The sequence below is a fragment of the Oncorhynchus kisutch genome, linkage group LG2 (genome assembly GCF_002021735.2).
Source record: "Oncorhynchus kisutch isolate 150728-3 linkage group LG2, Okis_V2, whole genome shotgun sequence".
Taxonomy (NCBI): Eukaryota; Metazoa; Chordata; class Actinopteri; order Salmoniformes; family Salmonidae; genus Oncorhynchus; species Oncorhynchus kisutch.
The window spans coordinates 6,349,078-6,371,403 of NC_034175.2; the positions used below are offsets into that span (position 1 = coordinate 6,349,078).

General features: G+C 42.4%; 2 protein-coding genes and 1 pseudogene across 3 annotated transcripts; 2 read left to right on the top strand and 1 right to left on the bottom strand.

Annotated features, from left to right (window-relative positions):
- The first annotated feature begins 4,273 nt into the window (after positions 1-4,273).
- mrpl51 (mitochondrial ribosomal protein L51) lies at positions 4,274-6,424 on the top strand. 2 transcript variants are annotated; one of them, XM_020503833.2, is made up of 4 exons: positions 4,274-4,468; positions 4,760-4,848; positions 5,141-5,248; positions 5,843-6,424. In XM_020503833.2, the coding sequence occupies exons 2-4, from the start codon at positions 4,767-4,769 to the stop codon at positions 6,037-6,039; spliced, it is 387 nt and encodes a 128-aa protein (XP_020359422.1). In that variant the 5' UTR covers positions 4,274-4,468; positions 4,760-4,766; the 3' UTR covers positions 6,040-6,424. The 2 variants fall into 2 exon arrangements, with proteins under 2 accessions (XP_020359422.1, XP_020359426.1); XM_020503837.2 differs by having other exon boundaries at positions 4,277-4,622.
- A 494-nt stretch (positions 6,425-6,918) lies between these two features.
- LOC116353067 (vesicle-associated membrane protein 1-like) lies at positions 6,919-18,834 on the top strand. The gene is made up of 5 exons (XM_031786186.1): positions 6,919-7,877; positions 10,910-11,060; positions 13,459-13,617; positions 14,992-15,043; positions 16,795-18,834. Coding segments are annotated over exons 1-5 (381 nt in total). The 5' UTR covers positions 6,919-7,875; the 3' UTR covers positions 16,812-18,834.
- Positions 18,835-19,087: 253 nt separating this feature from the next.
- LOC109906218 (tapasin-related protein-like) lies at positions 19,088-21,633 on the bottom strand (annotated as a pseudogene).
- Between the last annotated feature and the right edge of the window lie 693 nt (positions 21,634-22,326).

Below are 22,326 nucleotides of genomic sequence, written 5' to 3' on the forward strand. Positions count from 1 at the left end.
CCACTCTCTCATCACGTCACATAGCTCAATCTCGACCTCAATCCAGCACACTAATGTTACAAAACTATAGGAATTAAAGTTCAAATCACTCTTAATTGTGCATAGCATTTTGATGTTGAATTTGTATTTGAATTAGCATTTTGTGGTTGGTCGATTTAAACTGGGCTCATATAGGCATACATCAAATAAAACGAATCAAACTTTGAGCTGTGAAGTATTTCAATACACTTCACTTCAGTGGACAGTGAATGAATGAATGAATGAAATTAGATTTTCGTGTCAAATTGCCAGTTGGTAACCCATTAATTGACACATAAACACTGTAATAGTTCACTGATCATTTTTCTTCCTGTGTTCTCTGCAGTACGCATCACATAAAGAGTATGTCACGCCCTGACCTTAGAGATCCTTTTAATTCTCTATTTGGTTAGGTCAGGGTGTGACTAGGATGGGCAATCTCTGTTTTCTATTCTTTGTTAGCCGGGTATGGTTCCCAATCAGAGGCAGCTGTCTATCGTTGTCTCTGATTGGGGATCATACTTTGGCAGCTTCATCCCACCTGTAGTTTGTGGGATCTTGTTTTTGTTACTGTGCTGTTTAGCCCTACTAAACTTTACGTTTTGTTTGTATTTGTTGCATTTTCGGTGTTCATTGAATAAAATACCACGCTGCACCTTGGTCCAATCCTTCCATCAATGAGCGTAACAGATAAAAAAATTAAAAAGATTCTAAATCAATACATAATAGTAAATATGGTTATCCAAACAATAATTGTATCCCTAGAGCAATAACAATAATACATACATCTATACATACATACATACATACATACATCTATACATACATACATACATACATACATACATACATACATACATACATACATACATACATACATACATACATATAAATACAGAAAAATGAAACAGAAGGCATTTGAACCCAGTCTGGCCATATCAGTAGGCTCCCATGGCCAGTCTTTTACTGGCAGCTAAGAGGAGGCGGATGAGTGATGAGATAAACTAGATTGTCTGCTGAAAGAATGTACAGAGCCTTTGATTTTTCCACATTTTGTTGTGTTACAAAGTGGGATTAAAGTATATTTAATTGTAATTTTTTTGTCAACTACCAAAAATACTCTAACGTCAAAGTGAAAGGAGAATTTTAACATTTGTAAAAACAAATATGAAAGATAAGTATTCAACCCCCTGAGTCGGGAGTCGGGGGTTGAAGCAGCATGACCAGGTGGACTGGGGACAGCTAGGAGTCATGAGACCAGGTAGTCCTGAGGCATGGTCCTAGGGCTCAGATCCTCTGGGAGGGGAGGAAGAGAGGGAGAGTGAGACAATAAGAGGGAGCACACTTAAATTCACACAGGACACCAGATAAGACAGGATAATTACACCAGATATAAAAGACTGACCCTAGGCCCCGGCACATAGACTATTGCAGCATAGATACTGGAGGCCGAGGCAGGGAGGGGTCAGGGGACACTGTTTACAGTGCATTAGGAAAGTATTCAGACCCCTTGACCTTTTTCAAATGTTATAAACGTTTTAAACAAACTATTATATTAATCTGACTGCCCATGCAACTGTACACACTGCTAGATAGCCAATTTCAGGTCTTGCCATAGATTTTCAAGCAGATTTAAGTCAAAACTGTAACCTGGTCACTCAGGAACATTCACTGTCTTCTTGTTAAGTAACTCCAGTGTAGATTTGGTCTTGTGTTTTAGGTTATTGTCCTGATGAAAGGAAAATATTTCATCTCCCAGAGTCTGGTGGAAAGCAGACTAAACCAGATTTTCCTCTAGAATTTTGCCTGTGCTTAGCTCCATTCCGTTAATTTTTTTTATCCTGAAAAACTCCCCAGCACTTAACAATTACAAACGATTACATACCCATAACATGATGCAGCCACCACTATGCTTGAAAATATGGAGAGTGGTACTCAGTAGTGTGTTGTGTTGGATTTGCTCCAAACATAACACTTTGTATTCAGGACAAGAAGTTAATTGCTTTGCCACATTTTTTTGCAGTATTTTGCAGTATTTTGGTGCCTTGTTGCAAACAGGATGCATGTTTTGGAATATTTTTATTCTGTACAGGTTTCCTTTTTTTATTACTCTGTCAGTTACTGTAGGTTAGTATTGCAGAGTAGCTACAATGTTGTTAATCCATCCTCAGTTTTCGCCCATCACAGCCATTAAACTCTGTAACTGTTTTAAAGTCACCATTGGCTTCATGGTGAAATCCCTGAGCTGTTTCCTTCCTCTCCGTCAACTGAGTAGGAAGGACGCCTGTATCTTTGTAGAGACTGGGTCTATTTATACACCATCCAAAGTGTAATTAATAACTTCACCATGTTCAAAGGGATATTCTTCAATGTCTGCTTCTTCTTTTTTAAATTCAGGCTGTAACACAATCAATTGTGGAAGAAATGTAGGGGTGTGAAAACTTTCTGAAGGCACTGTATATTAAATTTTTCTGTTCTGTTCAGCTGATTTTTAATCCAGATGTTGAACCTGAAGGTCTACAGTTATCTACAGTACACTCAGTGGTGGAAAAAGTACCCAGTTGCCATACTTGAGTAAAAGCATAGATTCCTTAATAGAAGTTACTCAAGTAAAATTGAAAGTCAGCCAGTAAAATACTTATTGAGTAAAAGTATACAAGTATTTGGTTTTAAATATACTTAAGTATCAAAAGTAAAAAGTATAAATCATTTAAAATTCCTTATATTAATCAAAACAAAATGTATTTGTCACATGTACCGAATAAAACAGGTGCAGACCTTGCTGTGAAATGCTTACTTACAAACCCTTAACCAACGATGCATTTAAGAAAAATAGAGTTAGGAAAATATTTACTAAATAAACTAAAGTAACATAATAAAATAACAATAACGAGGCAACAGTATATATACGGGGTACCTAGTCAATGTTCTGGGGAACAGGTTAGTCGAGGTAATTGAGGTAATATGTACATGAACGTAGGAGTAAAGGTGCAAAGCCAACAGCACAATTTTCTTGTTTTAAAGTATATGGACAGCCAAGTGCACACTCTAACACTCAGACATAATTTACAAAAGATGCATTTGTGTTAAGTGAGTCCAAGGAGGCAGTAGGGACGACCACGTGTTCTCTTGATAAGTGCAAGAATTTGACCATATTCCTGTCCTGCTAAGCATTTAAAATGTACTTTTGGTTGTCAGGGAAAATGTATGGCGTAAAAAGTACAGTATTGTCTTTAAGAATATAGTGGAGTAAGTAAAAGTTGTCCAAAATAAAAATAGTAAAGTACAGATACCCTCAATAACTATTTAAATATTACTTTCAAGTATTTTTACTTAAGTACTTTACACCACTGAGTACACTGTGTGTACACAGAATAATACAAATAGTAAAGTACAGATACCCCCCAAAACTATTTAAATATTACTTTAAAGTATTTTTACTGAAGTACTTTACACCACTGAGTACACTTTGTGTACACAGAATAAAATATAAAAAACAGCTATGTAGAACAATGATACACCAGGCTGTAAAGTCTCAATAAATGCAGCTATTATTCTCTCAAACTGTTTAGTTTGAATGTTTGGGTTTTTAAATACTTGTTTTTTTTATTTTTTAAATGCATTTTAAAATAAATCCCATTTCTTACCTATCCACAATAATCATTCATATCACAAGTTATTATTGATAGAATATCTCCTCTGCCATATAACATGAGACATTCTTCATATAAAGATTCCAAAATGGCCTTTCCTGTACATTGCACTTGTGCAAATGCTTTGTAAACCCGGCCAGTAGATTTACCAAAACATGCAGCCCCCTGCAATATTATCACAACATCTGGGCATGCATGAGTATCAGAAGTCAATATAGGTGTCGGGCCATCAATGGAATGTTGTTATATTTTTAGTAATGTGTTTTTCATTTTTATTTTCCGCTGAAGGACACTGACGTCAAAGCAGAACTGAAAATTAGACCGAATTAATTTCTGCTGTGCTTGCTTCTTTGAAACAGACGCCTTATTCCAGTCAGCTGTTTTTGTTATAGTAAGACTGAAACCAACACAAGGTGTGAGTGTGTCTTCATAGTGTTTATGCGTATGTGGTGTGGGGAAATGTATGAACTTAATGTGTCCACCTAGTGGATAAAATGTAGTCTACAGTAGTTCAGTTTGTAGACCTTCAAAAAAATGAAAGCCCTATGGAACAGATAATTGTGATGCGGATGTTTAGGAGTTTTACGGTAAATACGCGTTGCATCATGGGAATAATAGTAAAATGGAGGTGCCCGTATGGCATGCATGACTTTATACATGTCGATGCTTTAAAACGTGAATTTCGATTTGTCTATAGTTAATGAACAGCTATTAATGCGTCCCTTTGTTTTGTATTAGATTTGTATTATCATATTAGCTTGACGACTACAAGGTCATAAAGACGTGCAACGCTTCAGGTAAACATGGTCTTGCCTGTTTGCTACGCTAGCTGGCTGAGCTAGCTTAGCTAGGTCAACTTGTAGGCAAAGAGGAACATATTTTTATTTTAGCTACAGTAGCTACCTCTCTTGTTTTTGCAAACATTGTACCTAATATTACACTAGTAGCTAGGTAAGTTACTAGGCTGTAGCAATATGTTTTGTCGTGTCATGTGCTGTACTGTACATTTTCTTATTTAGTTATCTAGTAAGTTTTAGCTAGCTATTTTACCTTTCAACAATGACTGACGACCTCTGTGTGTATTTCAGGTGAGCCATGTCTCTGTTGAGAGGGTGGCTGAAGGCTGGGGTGTCTCTTTGCCACTCCACACTACAAACAACCAGACAGATAGGCACTGGTATGTGTATAATACATTGAAATTCAGATGCAATGTTTTGTAGCTGCTGTAAATGTCATAATAGGCCTATTTTGTGAGCTCACAATTTTCCAACCAGGGCCCTGTGAATTTGATACGTCATACCAAGGCTATCTGTTTTAATGTATGTACTACAAACAGTACACTGAAACATTAGGTGTCATACAATCGTTGTTTATACTGTAGCATTAGTCATTATAGTTATTCTTGCCAATTTAACATTCTATTGGTGCTGGAAGTAGCCCAGCTAATGAGATCAAAATGTGTGTTACAGGTGTGTGCTGTCCAGTCCGTATGAATGCCATTCCTGAGCTGAAGAAGGTGGACAGGTGGACTGAGAAGAGGAGCATGTTTGGGGTTTATGACAACATAGGAATTTTAGGTAATTGAGAAGTTATCAGTTTCAAATCATAGCTCATTTGACCTGATGTCAAGACATTGAGTTGATGCATAACTTTAATATCTTTATGAAAGTGCTGCCCAGTCTCTTGGGACTCGAACCATTTCAGCAACATGACACTGTCCTCTGGACTAACTTAAAATATACTCTTGGTTACCAGGTAGATATGAAAATGGACACATGATGAAAATGTCACTTTTGCCCCCCCCCCCCTACTAAAAATGTAATGTAAGGCTTTTGCCATATTGCCAGTTGATACAAAATGGTACAGTGCTGTCTTTTTGGGGTTAAACCAATTCCAGCACCATAGCACTGTCCACAAGTGCTGCCCAGTCTCTAGGGGGGCTCAAACCATTTCAGCACCATGGCACTGTCCACAAGTACTGCCCAATCTATGAGGCTAAAACCATTTCAGTTTCAGCGACATGCTGCTGTCCACAAGTGCTGTCTAGTTTCTATGGGGTTTGACCCATTTCAGCACCATTGCATTGTTCAGCAATACATAGGCACGTGTCGAACTACACACACACACTCTCTCCTATAACAGGCCTTACATCTCTAACGCGTTGTCTGTAGGTGACTTCAAAGCCCACCCTAAGGATCTGATCGTCGGGCCGGTCTGGGTGAAGGGTTTCCGTGGCAATGAGCTGCAGCGTCTGACGAGGAAGAAGAGGATGGTAGGAGACAGGATGATGACGCAGGACAAACATGATATGGAGAAGAGGATCCGCTTCCTCTATCGACACTTCAACCGCTTTGGGAAACATCGCTGATCTGATCTGGGACTGAGCGGTCTGGCTAACAATGCTAAACGACTACTGTACTAACACCTGCCCACTGGACCACATTCAGACTCTAAAGAGAAATGTGAGCTACTCAGTTATGCCACTTAGATTCATATCAGCCCCTTATTTTCACCATTTGGTAAGAGGAAGCTGATTGTACATTTTCTGTTAAATTGACAGCTGGAAAATGTTGGATTAATTTAGTATTGTTAGCACTAAATCAACACGCACATCTGTAAAATACATGTTTTGAACCACACAAAAATGTGATGCTCTATGGTCGGTTAATATTATCACATTGGGGACGAATGCAAGTCATGTTGTGGGTATACCATGTGTTGTGTAAGATGATAATAAACAGAAGCTCATTACATTTGAGTGATTTTTATTGTAAGCCTACATTACTATTTGACCTTAAGGTAGTTAGTTATTTTTACCTAAATTATTGATCCATGTGAATGTGCCTATAGCAGTAATTTCTATATATATATATATATATATATATATTCAATAATCAATCAGTTAGCCAAATATTATATTTGACTAAGCATTCCACATATTAAATTGCCCCACGGTGTGGCTAGCACGTTTTCAATGCAACCGACGGCCGGGTTATATTGATCCATACCACAGCTCACTGCTGTGCAATAACGTTTGCACTGCGTCCTCTCTCATTTTGTATTAATGTACTAAAGAGGAATAACCGAGTTGTGGTCATGATGAAACGAGTAACTCAAACATAGGGACAGATAGTGAGTAGTCTACAACTGGGTGTTCCTGAGAGACCTAGTCGTCCCGGTGGAGAAGGGAGCACTTACAAGCCAGAGCGCGCGTGTGTGTGTGTGGGAGGGAGGGGGGGGGGGGGGGGGGGGGGTTGCGGAGTCAACATTCTGTACCAAGCAATGTACCGCAGTGTCGTCCTGCCGCCCTATCCGACACAGAGAAAACTGCAGTACTGCAAAGTGTGGAGAGAGAGAAAGGGGAGCGCAAGAAAGAGGAGGGAGGGGGCTGGGAAAGAGGTACCGCACCATCGTTATGAGTCCAACTGGAGAGAGAGAGCGGAAGGGGAGCGACGCATTATTGCAGTATAGTGCCATCACACAAACACACTAACGAAATTAGCGCACTAACCCACAAACCGACACACACAGATACGCTTCCACACACTCGCCGGGAGAGGGGGAACAACGGTGGTGTTAGATAATTCTGAAATTAGACCACCGGAAAATAGTGAAATTATATAATTGGGTAATCTAAAGGAACATGAAATCAGTTGTGTTTAGTTTTGAAGGGGAACGTGCAACCTAAACCATTGGTGTGATTTTGAGCATCTCGACTCAGCATTCTTGGAATATCACGACTTCTCTTGCATAGATTTATTATCTAAAGAAATTCGCCAAGCATCCTTGGATTTATCTCTTATGGATTTTACGAACTGAAATTGAGAATCTGTGCATCAGCCGTATTCACTTTCAACCTCTTGTTCCGCTGCCTTTCTTCGAGCGAATTATTACCCGACGCTTGCCTGGGTATTGCGGTACTTTGGGGATGACTTGCGGTGCTAAAGCATTGCTTTGAGGTTACTGCATCAGCTTCTGCATTCGTTTGTTATTAACGCATCATTTTAATCAGTCGAGTCTCTGAGGTTCTGGACATCTTATGACGACAGCAGAGGTTTTTCCCATTGCTTTTTTGTGATTTCGCTTTTTACATTTTTGACTTCAGACCCTTCGCCCTTCGTCTCTCGCGCTCTCCCTCTCGCCCCACCTCCCCTACCCCCACCGCTCACTGACAGTGAGTCAGTTCCAAGCAGCTGCATAGAAGATGTGAGTATCAATGCAGGGCTTCCTCTTTTTTACTTATTCTATTGATTTGTTCTATTCACTAAACATGTTTTATTCTAATATGTTGAGTATTTACATCATGTTGTCAGGCTCTTTCTATGCTCTAATGATTTGTTCTAGCTTAATGTATTTTGCTGACGCAAGTCTTTTTCCGTCACAGCAGCTCTGAATAATGGATCTCGTCTACTGTAGTTGATTACCCTCAGTCCTCTTCTGGGCTTCAAAAGAAATTCATTTTTTGAATGATTATTTTAATTAATAATTGGCTTATTTCAGCTGAAATTATGTTTTCTTTCTTTATACTATGGGGTTTGAACCATATGGTTCTAGGGACTTCCAGGTTATCAAATGTCTGTGAAGTATTAGAAAATCAATATCAATGTGAACGGATTGGTCTGAGCTGAGGCTAAGACTGTGCAGGATGTTTGTCTTCTTCTCCTGTTACAGGAGGAAATACAGTAGGGTGCTACGCATGACATCTGGGATGTTTGTCTTCTTCTCCTGTTACAGGAGGAAATACAGTAGGGTACTAGGCATGACATCTGGGATGTTTGTCTTCTTCTCCTGTTACAGGAGGAAATACAGTAGGGTACTACGCATGACATCTGGGATGTTTGTCTTCTTCTCCTGTTACAGGAGGAAATACAGTAGGGTACTACGCATGACATCTGGGATGTTTGTCTTCTTCTCCTGTTACAGGAGGAAATACAGTAGGGTACTACGCATGACATCTGGGATGTTTGTCTTCTTCTCCTGTTACAGGAGGAAATACAGTAGGGTGCTACGCATGACATCTGGGATGTTTGTCTTCTCCTGTTACAGGAGGAAATACAGTAGGGTACTACGCATGACATCTGGGATGTTTGTCTTCTTCTCCTGTTACAGGAGGAAATACAGTAGGGTACTACGCATGACATCTGGGATGTTTGTCTTCTTCTCCTGTTACAGGAGGAAATACAGTAGGGTACTATGCATGACATCTGGGATGTTTGTCTTCTTCTCCTGTTACAGGAGGAAATACAGTAGGGTACTATGCATGACATCTGGGATGTTTGTCTTCTTCTCCTGTTACAGGAGGAAATACAGTAGGGTACTATGCATGACATCTGGGATGTTTGTCTTCTCCTGTTACAGGAGGAAATACAGTAGGGTACTATGCATGACATCTGGGATGTTTGTCTTCTCCTGTTACAGGAGGAAATACAGTAGGGTACTACGCATGACATCTGGGATGTTTGTCTTCTTCTCCTGTTACAGGAGGAAATACAGTAGGGTACTACGCATGACATCTGGGATGTTTGTCTTCTCCTGTTACAGGAGGAAATACAGTAGGGTACTACGCATGACATCTGGGATGTTTGTCTTCTCCTGTTACAGGAGGAAATACAGTAGGGTACTACGCATGACATCTGGGATGTTTGTCTTCTTCTCCTGTTACAGGAGGAAATACAGTAGGGTACTACGCATGACATCTGGGATGTTTGTCTTCTTCTCCTGTTACAGGAGGAAATACAGTAGGGTACTACGCATGACATGTGGGATGTTTGTCTTCTTCTCCTGTTACAGGAGGAAATACAGTAGGGTACTACGCATGACATCTGGGATGAGACTGTCCTGCACCTGCAGTATAGAACAAGTTCATGCCTTTCAAATGATGGCTATATTCTTCATGCAATAGTTGCCTGTACTGTATATTTGGCTATTTTCAATAGTCTGAGTCAGGACCAACACCCACATAGGAGTCCATGGAGGCTGTCTGTGTTAGAACGCTCCTCCTCTCAACCCTCCTCTTTCCCTCATCACCCCTCCTCCCCCCTCTCTCGCCTTCTCTGAACCAAATTAGTTGTTTGCCCCATCTTTTAACCCTTCTTAGTTTTCTCTCTATTCTCTCCTTTATTCCCTTTCTCCTTATCCCTCTCTCTTAATCTCCTCTTCTCTCCAATATCTCCTGTTCACCATCTCTACAGCCCCCCCTTACTTTTCTTTTGGCCTTTCCTCTCATCCTCCTCTTCTTATCTCCATCTTGCTTAATCTGACTCTCTCTCTCTCCATCTCTCTCTGTCCCCCTCTCCACTCTCTTTCTTTCTTTCTTTCTTTCTTTCTTTCTTTCTTTCTTTCTTTCTTTCTTTCTTTCTTTCTTTCTTTCTTTCTTTCTTTCTTTCTTTCTTTCTTTCTTTCTTTCTCTCTCTCTCTCTCTCTCTCTCCATCTCTCTCTGTCCCCCTCTCCACTTTCTTCTTCTTTCTTTCTTTCTTTCTTTCTTTCTTTCTCTCTCTCTCTCTCTCTCTCTCTCTCTCTCTCTCTCTCTCTCTCTCGTTCTGTCTCTCTCTCTCTCGTTCTGTCTCCCCCCCCTCTCCCTCTCTCTCTCGTTCTGTCCCCCCCTCTCTCTCTCGTTCTGTCTCCCCCCCCTCTCCCTCTCTCTCTGTCTCAGGGAGGCATCTATGCCATGTACAACTCTGACTTTATCCCCTTTATTCTCCTCACCAACAGCTTTGCTCCTTTCTGTACCTCATCATTATCTTTCTAATGCATCGCATTAGTGAAAACCAAGACTGTTCTCAGGGCATTCTCCCAATATTCTATGAAAAGTCACTTCTGTTAGTCAAAACTGGCAGACCTGCCCCGAGAACAGTCTTGGTTTCCACTAATGCGATATAGCCTCCCCAATACACTTCCTCTCCTTCTTCCCCTCTCTTGCTTCCAATTCCTTCCTTTAGCTCATATCCCTTATTTCCTCCTCCTCCTCCTCTTTCCCCTCTCCTCATTATACCTGCCCTTCTGTGTTTTTAAACTTTTAATCTGAATGTCTTTTATCACTGAGTACTGTTATCAAGGCTTATTTAAAAAAAGAGATAGTTACAACACCTCTAAAATGTAGTTGTTTCAGCTTGACTGCTAAATGTAAAATGTTCTCCTCCTCCCCTTCCCCCTCTCCCTCACATCTGTCCCTTCTCTTCCTCTCCCCTTTCCCATCTCTACTCCTCTCTGTCCCTTCCTACCTCTCTCCCCTTCCCAGGTCTGCCCCAGATGCTGCTCCCCCAGCTGGACCTCCCGGAGCCCCAGGGGCCCCAGGAGCAGATGGAGCCCCAGGTGGAGGGCCCCCACCCCCTCCTCCCAACACCTCCAGCAACCGCAGGCTACAACAGACACAGGCCCAAGTGGAGGAGGTGAGCTAGTGTGACACACACATACAGTACCAACCAACCTGCTCCGGGTTTCGATACCATGCTCCTAACAGTACTCCCACTCGTGCCAAATCATATAGTACAACATTTTAAAATACAGCAAGTAGCTAGCTTGTCAATCTGGGATTGACGTCACAGCGTGAGACAACTAGCAGCAATTAGGCCAGATCTGGGCTGCATTTCCAGTTACTCCCTGCACTCATTCACTCTCCTTGGTGTAAGCAATAGAGCCACCTAGTTTCCCCCTTTTTGCTTTCATTTATCCAGTTCAATGAAATAGGGGAAGGAATAAGGGCAGAAGTAAAGGAAGAACCTTCTGGACTGAAATGCAGTCACGAGTCAAGCTGTAGAAACAGAGCTGACATTCTTTGATTGTTGGGAAATCTAAAAATAGAGTAGCATAGTCTACTCTACAAGGCTATTTGATTTGTTTTACGATTTATTTCAGTAATGCTTTGGCTATCCAGTCTCCGTCAGGGTGTGGGGGTGTGGTTTTCTGGGATCAACATGATATTCCATCGACCTGACAACATGAATTTGTCATTTTATTGCTGTATGTTTGTGGTGTGTGCATAATGAATGAAGCGCTGAGAAATGTTTTAAAAACTATTTCAAAATACAATACCCAAGATATCAATTTGGCTAGCATACAATACAACATGGCTAGCATACAATACAACATGGCTAGCATACAATACAACATGGCTAGCATACAATACAACATGGCTAGCATACAATACAACATGGCTAGCATACAATACAACATGGCTAGCATACAATACAACATGGCTAGCATACAATACAACATGGCCAGCATACAATACAACATGGCCAGCATACAATACAACATGGCCAGCATACAATACAACATGGCTAGCATACAATACAACATGGCTAGCATACAATACAACATGGCCAGCATACAATACAACATGGCCAGCATACAATACAACATGGCCAGCATACAATACAACATGGCCAGCATACAATACAACATGGCTAGCATACAATACAACATGGCTAGCATACAATACAACATGGCCAGCATACAATACAACATGGCCAGCATACAATACAACATGGCTAGCATACAATACAACATGGCTAGCATACAATACAACCATGGGATACAATACAAACATGGCTAGCATCACAATACAACATGGCTAGCATACAATACAATCATGGCTTAGCATACAATACAACATGTCTAGCTACACTACAACATGTGCTAGCTATACAATACAACATGGCCTAGCATACAATTACAACATGGCCAGCATACAATACACACTGGCCAGGCATACAATAAACATGGCCAGCATACAATACAACATGGCTAGCATACAATACAACATGGCTAGCCTACAATTTACAACATGGCCCAGCATTACAACTTACAACATGGCCAGCATACCAATACAACATGGCCAGCATACAATTACAACATGGCCAGCATACAATACAACATGGCTAGCATACAATACAACATGGCTAGCATACAATACAACATGGCTAGCATACAATACAAACATGGCTAGCATACAATACAACATGGCTAGCATACAATACAACATGGCTAGCATTACAATACAACATGGCCAGCATACAATACAACATGGCTAGCATACAATACAACATGGCTAGCATACAATACAACATGGCTAGCATACAATACAACATGGCTAGCATACAATACAACATGGCTAGCATACAATACAACATGGCTAGCATACGATACAACATGGCTAGCATACAATACAACATGGCCAGCATACAATACAACATGGCTAGCATACAATACAACATGGCTAGCATACAATACAACATGGCTAGCATACGATACAACATGGCTAGCATACGATACAACATGGCTAGCATACAATACAACATGGCCAGCATACAATACAACATGGCTAGCATACGATACAACATGGATAGCATACGATACAACATGGCTGTCTATGATGATGTTTTATATATTCTATTTTTATGGCCAACGTTATGTTAGCTATTAACATAAAGAAAATAACATGGTTGATCAATTTATCTTAGTAATGGACTTCACTGCAGCTTGGGAATGGTTTCATGCTGTATTAAATTGTGTGATGTGGGCTTCTATGGCTCGGGATGTCAGTAAATTCCTCATGGCTAGCAGAGGAGAAGTCCTCTCCTCTCCTCTTTTCTTCTCTTTTCCTCTCCTCTTCTCTTCTCTTTTCCTCTCCTCTCCTCTCCTCTCCTCTCCTCTCCTCTTCTCTCTCCTCTCCTCTCCTCTCCTCTCCTCTCCTCTCCTCTCCTCTCCTCTCCTCTCTTCTCTTCTCTTCTCTTCTCTTCTCTTCTCTTCTCTTCCCTCTCCCTCTTCCTCTCCTCTCCTCTCCAGGTGGTGGATATTATGCGGGTGAATGTGGACAAGGTTCTGGAGAGGGACCAGAAGCTGTCGGAGCTGGATGACAGAGCGGATGCTCTCCAGGCCGGGGCCTCCCAGTTCGAGAGCTGTGCAGCCAAACTCAAGAGCAAATACTGGTGGAAAAATGCAAAGGTAATGACAGTGATCAATGATTATATTGTCATTCACATTAGCAGACACTTTCATCCAAAAGGACTTAAAATTATCATATTCAGGAGAATTGAAAGGTAATAGTAATAGTGAGAATGATGTAATAGGGTTATTTAGCCAACTCTTTCTATCCATACAACATGGCTGTCTATGACAGGGTAGCCTCGTGGTTAGAGCGTTGGGCTAGTAACCGGAAGGTTGCAAGTTCAAATCCCCGAGCTGACAAGGTACAAATCTGCCGTTCTGCCCCTGAACAGGCAGTTAACCCACTGTTCCTAGGCCGTCATTGAAAATAAGAATTTGTTCTTAACTGACTTGCCTAGTAAAATAAAGGTAAAATAAAAAATTAAATAAATAAAAAGTGACAGTGTACTGTCATATATTCAAGTTAACATATATATCCAGTGTACTGTATGTGGCCCATGAGGGAATCATTCAGAGCCACAACTGTGGTGGTGTTGCAATGCCAGTACCACGCTCCACCAACCAGTACTACGCTCCACCAACCAGTACCACGCTCCACCAACCAGTACCATGCTCCACCAACCAGTACCATGCTCCACCAACCAGTACCATGCTCCACCAACCAGTACCATGCTCCACCAATCGGTACCACACTCCACCAACCAGTACCACGCTCCATCAACCAGTACCACGCTCCACCAACCAGTACCATGCTCCACCAACCAGTACCACGCTCCACCAACCAGTACTACGCTCCACCAATCGGTACCACACTCCACCAACCAGTACCACGCTCCACCAACCAGTACCACGCTCCACCAACCAGTACCATGCTCCACCAACCAGTACCACGCTCCACCAACCAATACTACGCTCCACCAATCGGTACCACACTCCACCAACCAGTACTACGCTCCACCAATCGGTACCACACTCCACCAACCAGTACCACGCTCCAACAACCAACTGAGCCATTGAGGTGCAGGGTGCTGAGGCGAACACACAGCGTCTGTCCCTGGAACGCTGTCACCCCCCTTTCCGCGCACTAATCCCCTAATTAGCGTCTGTGGGCGAGAGGAGCGGCGCTCCGGGGAATGGGGAGGCTCTCACTGCAGAGTTTTCTCTACATGCAGTTATTCTTATTAATTGCATAGCAATAGCACCAAAATACACTGACTGGACACAAGGGAGTGTGATGAAATGTTACGCTCTGCTTTTTGTCTGTGTGTGTGTGTGTTTTTGGTCAGCAGGACTAACGTTAATCCGCAGAGACTTCATCCCTGAATAAAAAAACACATGTTTAATCACCCGAGGAAAATCTATCAGGTTTATTAACTAGAAGAATAGAAGAATAAAGAAAGCCTTTAACTCTCCATTTGCTTTTCTTTCCAGATGATGATCATTATGGGTATCATTGGAGTTCTTGTGGTCGGAGTCCTTTTCTGTAAGTACCATTATTCACTTTCCCCTATTACCATTCATTGATACCCACTCGCATGTAGTCAGTTAGACGGTTTCTTCACGTCTTTTAAACTTCATTTGGACATTTCTTGGCATATGAATTCTTGTGCAGATTAAATGAATGTCCATACTTCTGTATCACATTAGTGGATACTCACACTGCTCTCAGGGCCGGTCTGCCGGTTTGATTAGGTGGATAGGAGAATTAATGTGGCAGGTTAGGAGAATTAGGTTAAAGTTAGGAAAATGGTTAGGGTTAGCTAAAATGCTAACAATATTTAGCTGCAGCCAGGCCTGTCCTGAGAACAGTCTTGGTTTCCACTAATGCAATTCTGAATCCATACTACTCAAGTGCAGTAGATATTAAGGCGAAGGCCACAGCTATAATCAGTGTGCACTTATAACAGGCCCAGGTCTGACCTGCTCTGACGGTCTCCTAGTGCCTACTCTTATGTCAATAATTCATGACAACTTATTACAGTAAATGATTGAAACAGTATAAGGCCTCTGGTACCAGTCATTCAGTAGAAACAACACATGTGTAGATGTAGCCCACTGAATGCAAAGATCATTATTTAGCTGTAAACACATTGTTAGATGTATCTCAGTTTGTGATTTAGGAACCCATAAATCTGCTGACACAATTATTGAATGATCTCTCTCCCCCTCTTTCTCTTTCTCCCTACCCCCCCCTCTACCCTTTCTATATCCCTCTCTCTCCCCCTCTTTCTCCCTACCCCCCTCTACCCTTTATATATCCCTCTCTCTCCCCCTCTTTCTCCCTACCCCCCTCTACCCTTTATATATCCCTCTCTCTCCCCCTCTTTCTCCCTACCCCCTCTACCCTTTATATATCCCTCTCTCTCCCCCTCTTTCTCCCCACCCCCCCCTCTACCCTTTATATATCCCTCTCTCTCCCCCTCTCTCTCTTTCTCCCTACCCCCTCTACCCTTTATATATCCCTCTATCTCTCTTTCTCCCTACCCCCTCTACCCTTATATATCCCTCTCTCTCCCCCTCTTTCTCCCTACCCCCTCTACCCTTATATATCCCTCTCTCTCTCTCTCTCTCTCTCTTTCTCCCTACCCCCTCTACCCTTATATATCCCTCTCTCTCCCCCTCTTTCTCCCTACCCCCCCTCTACCCTTTATATATCCCTCTCCCCCCTCTATCTCTTTCTCCCCCCCCTCTACCCTTTATATATCCACCTCCCCCCTCTTTCTCCCTACCCCTCCTCTACCCTTTATATGTCCCTCTCTCCCCCCCTCTCTCTTTCTCCCTACCCCCCCTCTACTCTTTATATATCCCTCCCCCCCCCTCTACTCTTTATATATCCCTCTCCCCCCCTCTCTCTCTTTCTCCCTACCCCCCCTCTACCCTTTATATATCCCTCTCCCCCCTCTCTCTTTCTCCCTACCCCCCCTCTACTCTTTATATATCCCTCTCTCTCCCTTTATCCCTACCCCCCTACCCTTTATATATCCCTCTCTCCCCCCTCTATCTCTTTCTCCCTACCCCCCCCCTCTACCCTTTATATATCCCTCTCCCCCCCCCCTCTCTCTCTTTCTCCCTACCCCCCCCCTCTACCCTTTATATATCCCTCTCCCCCCTCTCTCTCTTTCTCCCTACCCCCCCTCTACTCTTTATATATCCCTCTCTCTCCCTCTCTTTCTCTTTATCCCTATCCCCCCCCTCTACCCTTTATATATCCCTCTCTCTCCCTCTCACTCATAGTGTACTTCTTCTATTGAGTAATCCCAGCATGGCAGGACAGACATGAGAGCGAAATAGAAGAGAAGAAGAAAACAAAATCGACCCAGATCCAAACTCCAGTCCCGTCCCCTTTATCCTCCACACCAGGTCTTCCATCTAGCACTTAAACATGACGCTAGTGTGTAGATGTTGTTGCTCTCTTTTCTCTTCGTCCTCCTGCCCTTCTTTTTGATCCATCTTTCTTCCTCTGTTTTGGTGTGCTGTCTCACTCACTATCTCCTGCCTCTGCGTCTCATACATTATTGAAGTGTGCAGTAGGGAAAAAGAGAGCAGGAAGGGAATGAAGGAGGGACGAGATAAGAAACCCCCTGTGACACAGGGACAGAGAGGACTGGAGCATACTGTAGGGAAAGAGAGAGAGAGAGAAAGCAGGAAGAAGTGAAAGAGAGAGAGCATGGAGAGAGAGAGGGAGTGCAAGGAGAGAGCAGCAGAGAAGCAGTTATTTCTATCCTGATACGCCAAAGCTTGTTCGTGTTACCTTTTGGAGAGCGTACCACATTTGTAAATTGATACTGACATACAGTACCTAACAACCCCTCCTGATCCCGTACCTCATACAACTACCATTATAAACACTAATTACTAATACAAGGTCATGTTTAAGAGTATGATCATTTTGTCATGTGTGTGTGTGTGTGTGTACTTGTGATCCAAATCAGTGTAGCCAGTAGCTTTTTCCAGGGTTAGTTGATGTAGGCCTTGACTGGCATTCCTGCCTTTTCCTTTACCTCCCTCTTCCTCTCACTCGCTGACTGTGGTATTTAAGAGAGAGAGAGAGAGAGAGAATAAGAAAAGCCAGGAAGGATACTGGAAAAGGCAGAAACCACTTTTGGGACACTGACTTTTAGTATATCTTTATTCTTGTACCACAGACAGACAGACGGACAGTTAGCTAGATTGACATTGACAGACAGAAACAGACAGTCTGTACCTACATAGAGTATTCTTTCAGGAGTGCAGACAAAAGTCTATAGAGTATTAACTCTGGACACACCTGTAGGCAGGTCTGTGTAATAAAACATAGTACATTTTTGATTGATTAGTGAGCAGCTTTACTGTGTTGTGGTTGTGTTCAGACACTCTTGTACGTTCTAGTAGAGAGGGTACAGGGTTAGGGAGGATTGGTTCAATAGACTGTCCCCTATCTGGAGAGGACATAACCAAATAACCCCCCAAATAACCCACTTCCTGCACATCAAACCAACAAAAACACACACACTGTTACCTACAGTAGCCAATAGACTGTTACCTATAGTAGCCAATAGGCTGTTACCTACAGTATCCAATAGGCCCAATGGAAGTAGTGTTTGTGTCTTACTTGACTTGCATGGCAGACGATGTCCATAGTTTTGCCTATTTGTGTGACCTATGTATCTGCCATTTCTGAAACTTAACTGCCGATTGTACATTTATTTTGTTTGGTTTAGTGGTTTTCAGGACCTGTGTATAGGCTACTGTAGCTATGCGCCCAATTAGTAACTCATGCGTATGCAATGTAATGAAGCTCAAGAGTTTGCCAAATTTTTGTTGCTCACATGCTTTCAAAATAACTAATACACAACCAGAGAACAATGGTTGCTACAGTAGTATTCTGTCAGGGAAAAAACAAAAAACGAAAACCATAGTAGCGTACAAGTAGTACTATAAAGTACTTCATCTTTGCCAGACTATTGCTCCTGAAAATGTGATTTTTAGTTAGTTTATATTTTACTTTTGGTGTTGGATATTCCAGAAAATATAATTTCTCTCAATGGTTGATAGAGGGACTGTTTGACACATTGTACAAAAAAAAAAATGAAAAATAGCTATGTGTAAATTGCATTTCTGAATGAAAATAGTGGTGATTCCTCAAAACAATGATCTAATAATATTGTGCAATAATATTATTAGGTAAATAAATGATACAACATGATAATACTGGGAGAGATACAACTGGATCATGAGAATTCTTTAAACGCATGCTTACCACCTGATGCTAATAAACAAAATCATCAACATGAATGTTTTCATCATTGAAGTGAAAATGAACAGGTATAATCCCACACCGTCTCTCCAGATTCAGAGAACAACACCAATGATACTATTAAAGAAAACATTTATTTGAAGAAAATGTACAACTGTTTATAGTACAACAGTAATTCACATTACAGCAACTTAAGACATGCAAGAAAAAAAGAAGAAAAATGTATTATTTGTCTGTTTGGACAGAAATTTGCTTCGCATCTCTAGGTTACTGTTGTCTTACTACAAACAATAGTTAAAAATACAAGGAGGTCCATAGGGAGCATGGGGAACTTACCTATTTCATCACATGGTAGAAGAACAGAACGGTGATAACCAGAAAACCCAGGACCATCCAGTAGGAATCTGTAACAACAGGGAACCGTTTGGACTAATATGAATGGACACCATTCTGCTCAGGTTCTCCCAATGACTCACAGTCAGCAGGCACCCAACAGGAGAAAACATTTAGCAAAAGAGCAGTATCTGAACCTGCCTGATAAGAACACTATTTTAGTTGTCCATTCACGCATAATGAATGTGACCCATCAGCAATGCTGATGTTCACCTAATTTCCTATTGTCCTCTCACGCCTGTGTCTGTAGCAGCCTACCTGGCTCAGGTGTCTCTACTGTCAGGCTGAGGGAGAGGGGTGTGTCCAGGGCCGGGTGGGTCACTCTGCAGGTGACCGTGGTTCCAGGGGGGAAGGTGGAGTGGTGAAGGGTGAGGTGGGAGGAGATGGACATGGTCCTGTCGCTGTGCTGCCGATGGCTGGAGAGGAGACACCTGGTCTGATAGAACGCCTGGCTCTGAGTCTGTAGAGGAGACAGAGAACCACTCCATCTGAGAGAGAAGAGAGTCAGTATAATGTCTGTAATATTTAGGATATCCATATTATAAGTGCTGTACGATGACCTACCAATGATCTTCTGATGTCATTAGAGGTATGATCGCTGTGTGCTTGTGTGCTAATCACTTTGAAACAGTGGTATCTGTGAATATGAATGACTGGATATTTCATTGGTCGACCGCACCAGACACACCTGGACATCCAGAGGGTAATAGTTCTTGCAGTGGCAGCTCAGTTTCTGGGGCAACTCATCCCGAAATACCAGCTTCTCCTCAGAGAGAGAAACATGAGGAGGTTCTGAAGACAGAGAGACTTCGTATTTAGATGTGAATCGTGTGCACACTATGTCAACACATGACATAGACACCTAATGTAATAAACGCATGTTCATATGTGTAGAGAAATAATGTACACAGGAGCAATGTGGGTTAAGTGCCTTGCTTAAGGGATTTTCCACATTTTTGTCGCTGACATTCAAACCAGCAACCTTTCGGTTATTGTACCAACGCTCTTAACCACTAGGCTACCTGCTCCCTATGTAAAGAGACAATCAATCACAAGTGTTCTTAGAGGGACTCACGTGTGACGTGTAGCTGTATGACCTGCTGGGCCTGGTACAGTCCAGTGCTGACGGTGCAGATGTAGGTCCCCTCGTCAGATACCTTCAGTCTGGCCAGAGTCAGAGACGCATTACCCTGCCCCACCACCAGGGCGGCATCCACGCTCGAACCCTCCCTCTCCACGTGTACCGGAGGAGGAAAAAACTATGCGAAACAGAGTATGATGAGGTGAAAAATGAGGTCCAATTCTCATAGTAATCATTCAGTAAACCTCTGGGTTCCTAGCTATGACAGTAATAAGACGTGTATTTTCCGTCTCTGGGTGGATAATAAAGTTGGAATGTTGACCATGGAGGTCCTAATGCACTTTATGTTGTGATGGTAAGTAGACCTAACTCATCCAACACTAATAGCGCCATCATAACTACTTAAATAATGCCTTTATTCTCTCACCTGCTGGCCCCGCCTCCGTCTGCCCTGCCCTAATCTCCAGCATTTTCCTCCCACTTCCTCTGTGCTGCCACTCAAGCCCCAGCTCCTGCCCTGGGGGTGGGGCCTGCTGCCTGAAGCCAGTCCAGGAAGGCCACGCCCCCTAGAGGAGCGGAGTGAGACTCTGAGCGAGAGAACACCAGGAACACCACTGGGGAAGACAAGGGAGAGAGAAAGGAGGGATTATGGAGAAAGAAGCAAGTGAAAAGTAGAGAAAGTGCAAAGTACTAGATAAAGAAAGAGGGGTGATGAGAGAAGAGGCTGGGGTGAGAGAATGAATCATTACAATATGACCCGTTTACTCTACCACAGGCATACTACCAAAAGCATTATAATAACCTCCTTGTCTCACCCTCAGTCAGCAAAGTTCCTGATTGGCTGAGGGGAGTTCCAGTTTGCTTTGTATGAGAGCTGGATGATCTGATTGGTCCAGTGGCAGTGTCTGCAGGACCAATTTGAGGCTGAGCACGCCCCCCTCCATCTGCAAGGAGCCAATGAAATAGGCTGGTTCTGTGGAGACCTCCTTTGCTTTATGAAGGAAGTAGCGGCTGATCTCACATGTCACTTCCTGTTCGTTACAGTCAGCGTGGAGCAGCAGGTCTGCCTCTGGGATCTCAGGAGACTCAACTGTCAGAAAGCAGAGAGGGGTGGAGGGAGAGTGCAGGACAGGGATGGTGTGAGGGAGAGAGAAGGGGAAGGTAATTTCATCAGGTATCTTTGCTGTACAAAAGAGAACCTGATAATGAACCAACCTTTAGCCTCCAAGATGATGTTGTCAGGATCAGGGACAGCAGGGGGTTTGAAGGGGGTCAGAGTATCAGGTGAAAGATCAGGGGTCACGGCCAGGTCTCTGAGGACAAGCTTGGCCGAGGTGAGGCTGAAGAGAGCCCCACCTCCCATTTCCTCCACCCCACTACCCTCCTCCACCAGAGAACAGGACAGCACAACGTCTGCTCGTCCCTGGCCTTAGAGTCCAGAATATACCACTATTTCATGTTTAGAAAATGTCGGGAGTGAAGACAAAAAATTCTTACCAGAAACGCATGTAATCAAATATCCAAAAGCAGCATTTCAAGCATCTTTCCAGTAGTTTTTTTGTCATCTGTAATTACTGACTTTTCAGAAATATACAGAATAGACCCCTAATTGCATAATTGAATTAATGACCACGCTCGAAATCACAGTCGAAGATATAAGAAAACTATTTTGATACAGTGAAAATGTTTGGCTGTTATACCGTGAAATTACTTTTGTTTGAAGGTAAACCAAATAAATCAAGTAAAATAAATGGTCGATTAAAAGTTCGCGTTGAACGTCTAGGGTTTGACAAAATAAGAATGATGAGACCCATTGATTTATCAAAAAACGATTAATAGATGCCATGTTTCCAGTGTTTTCCATTGCGCTATAGTTTGTTTTCAGCGTTCGAAGCTAGTGCGTCATTATAGAATTTAGAGAAACTTTGCTGAATTAAAGTGAAAGAGAGTTGTCCATTTTTCAGCATATCCTCCAGAGCAATAACCTTATCCCTCATTAGTTGCTAAAATAAATGTGTGTCCATAACATGTGATCATAGTTAGCCAAACCAATAGA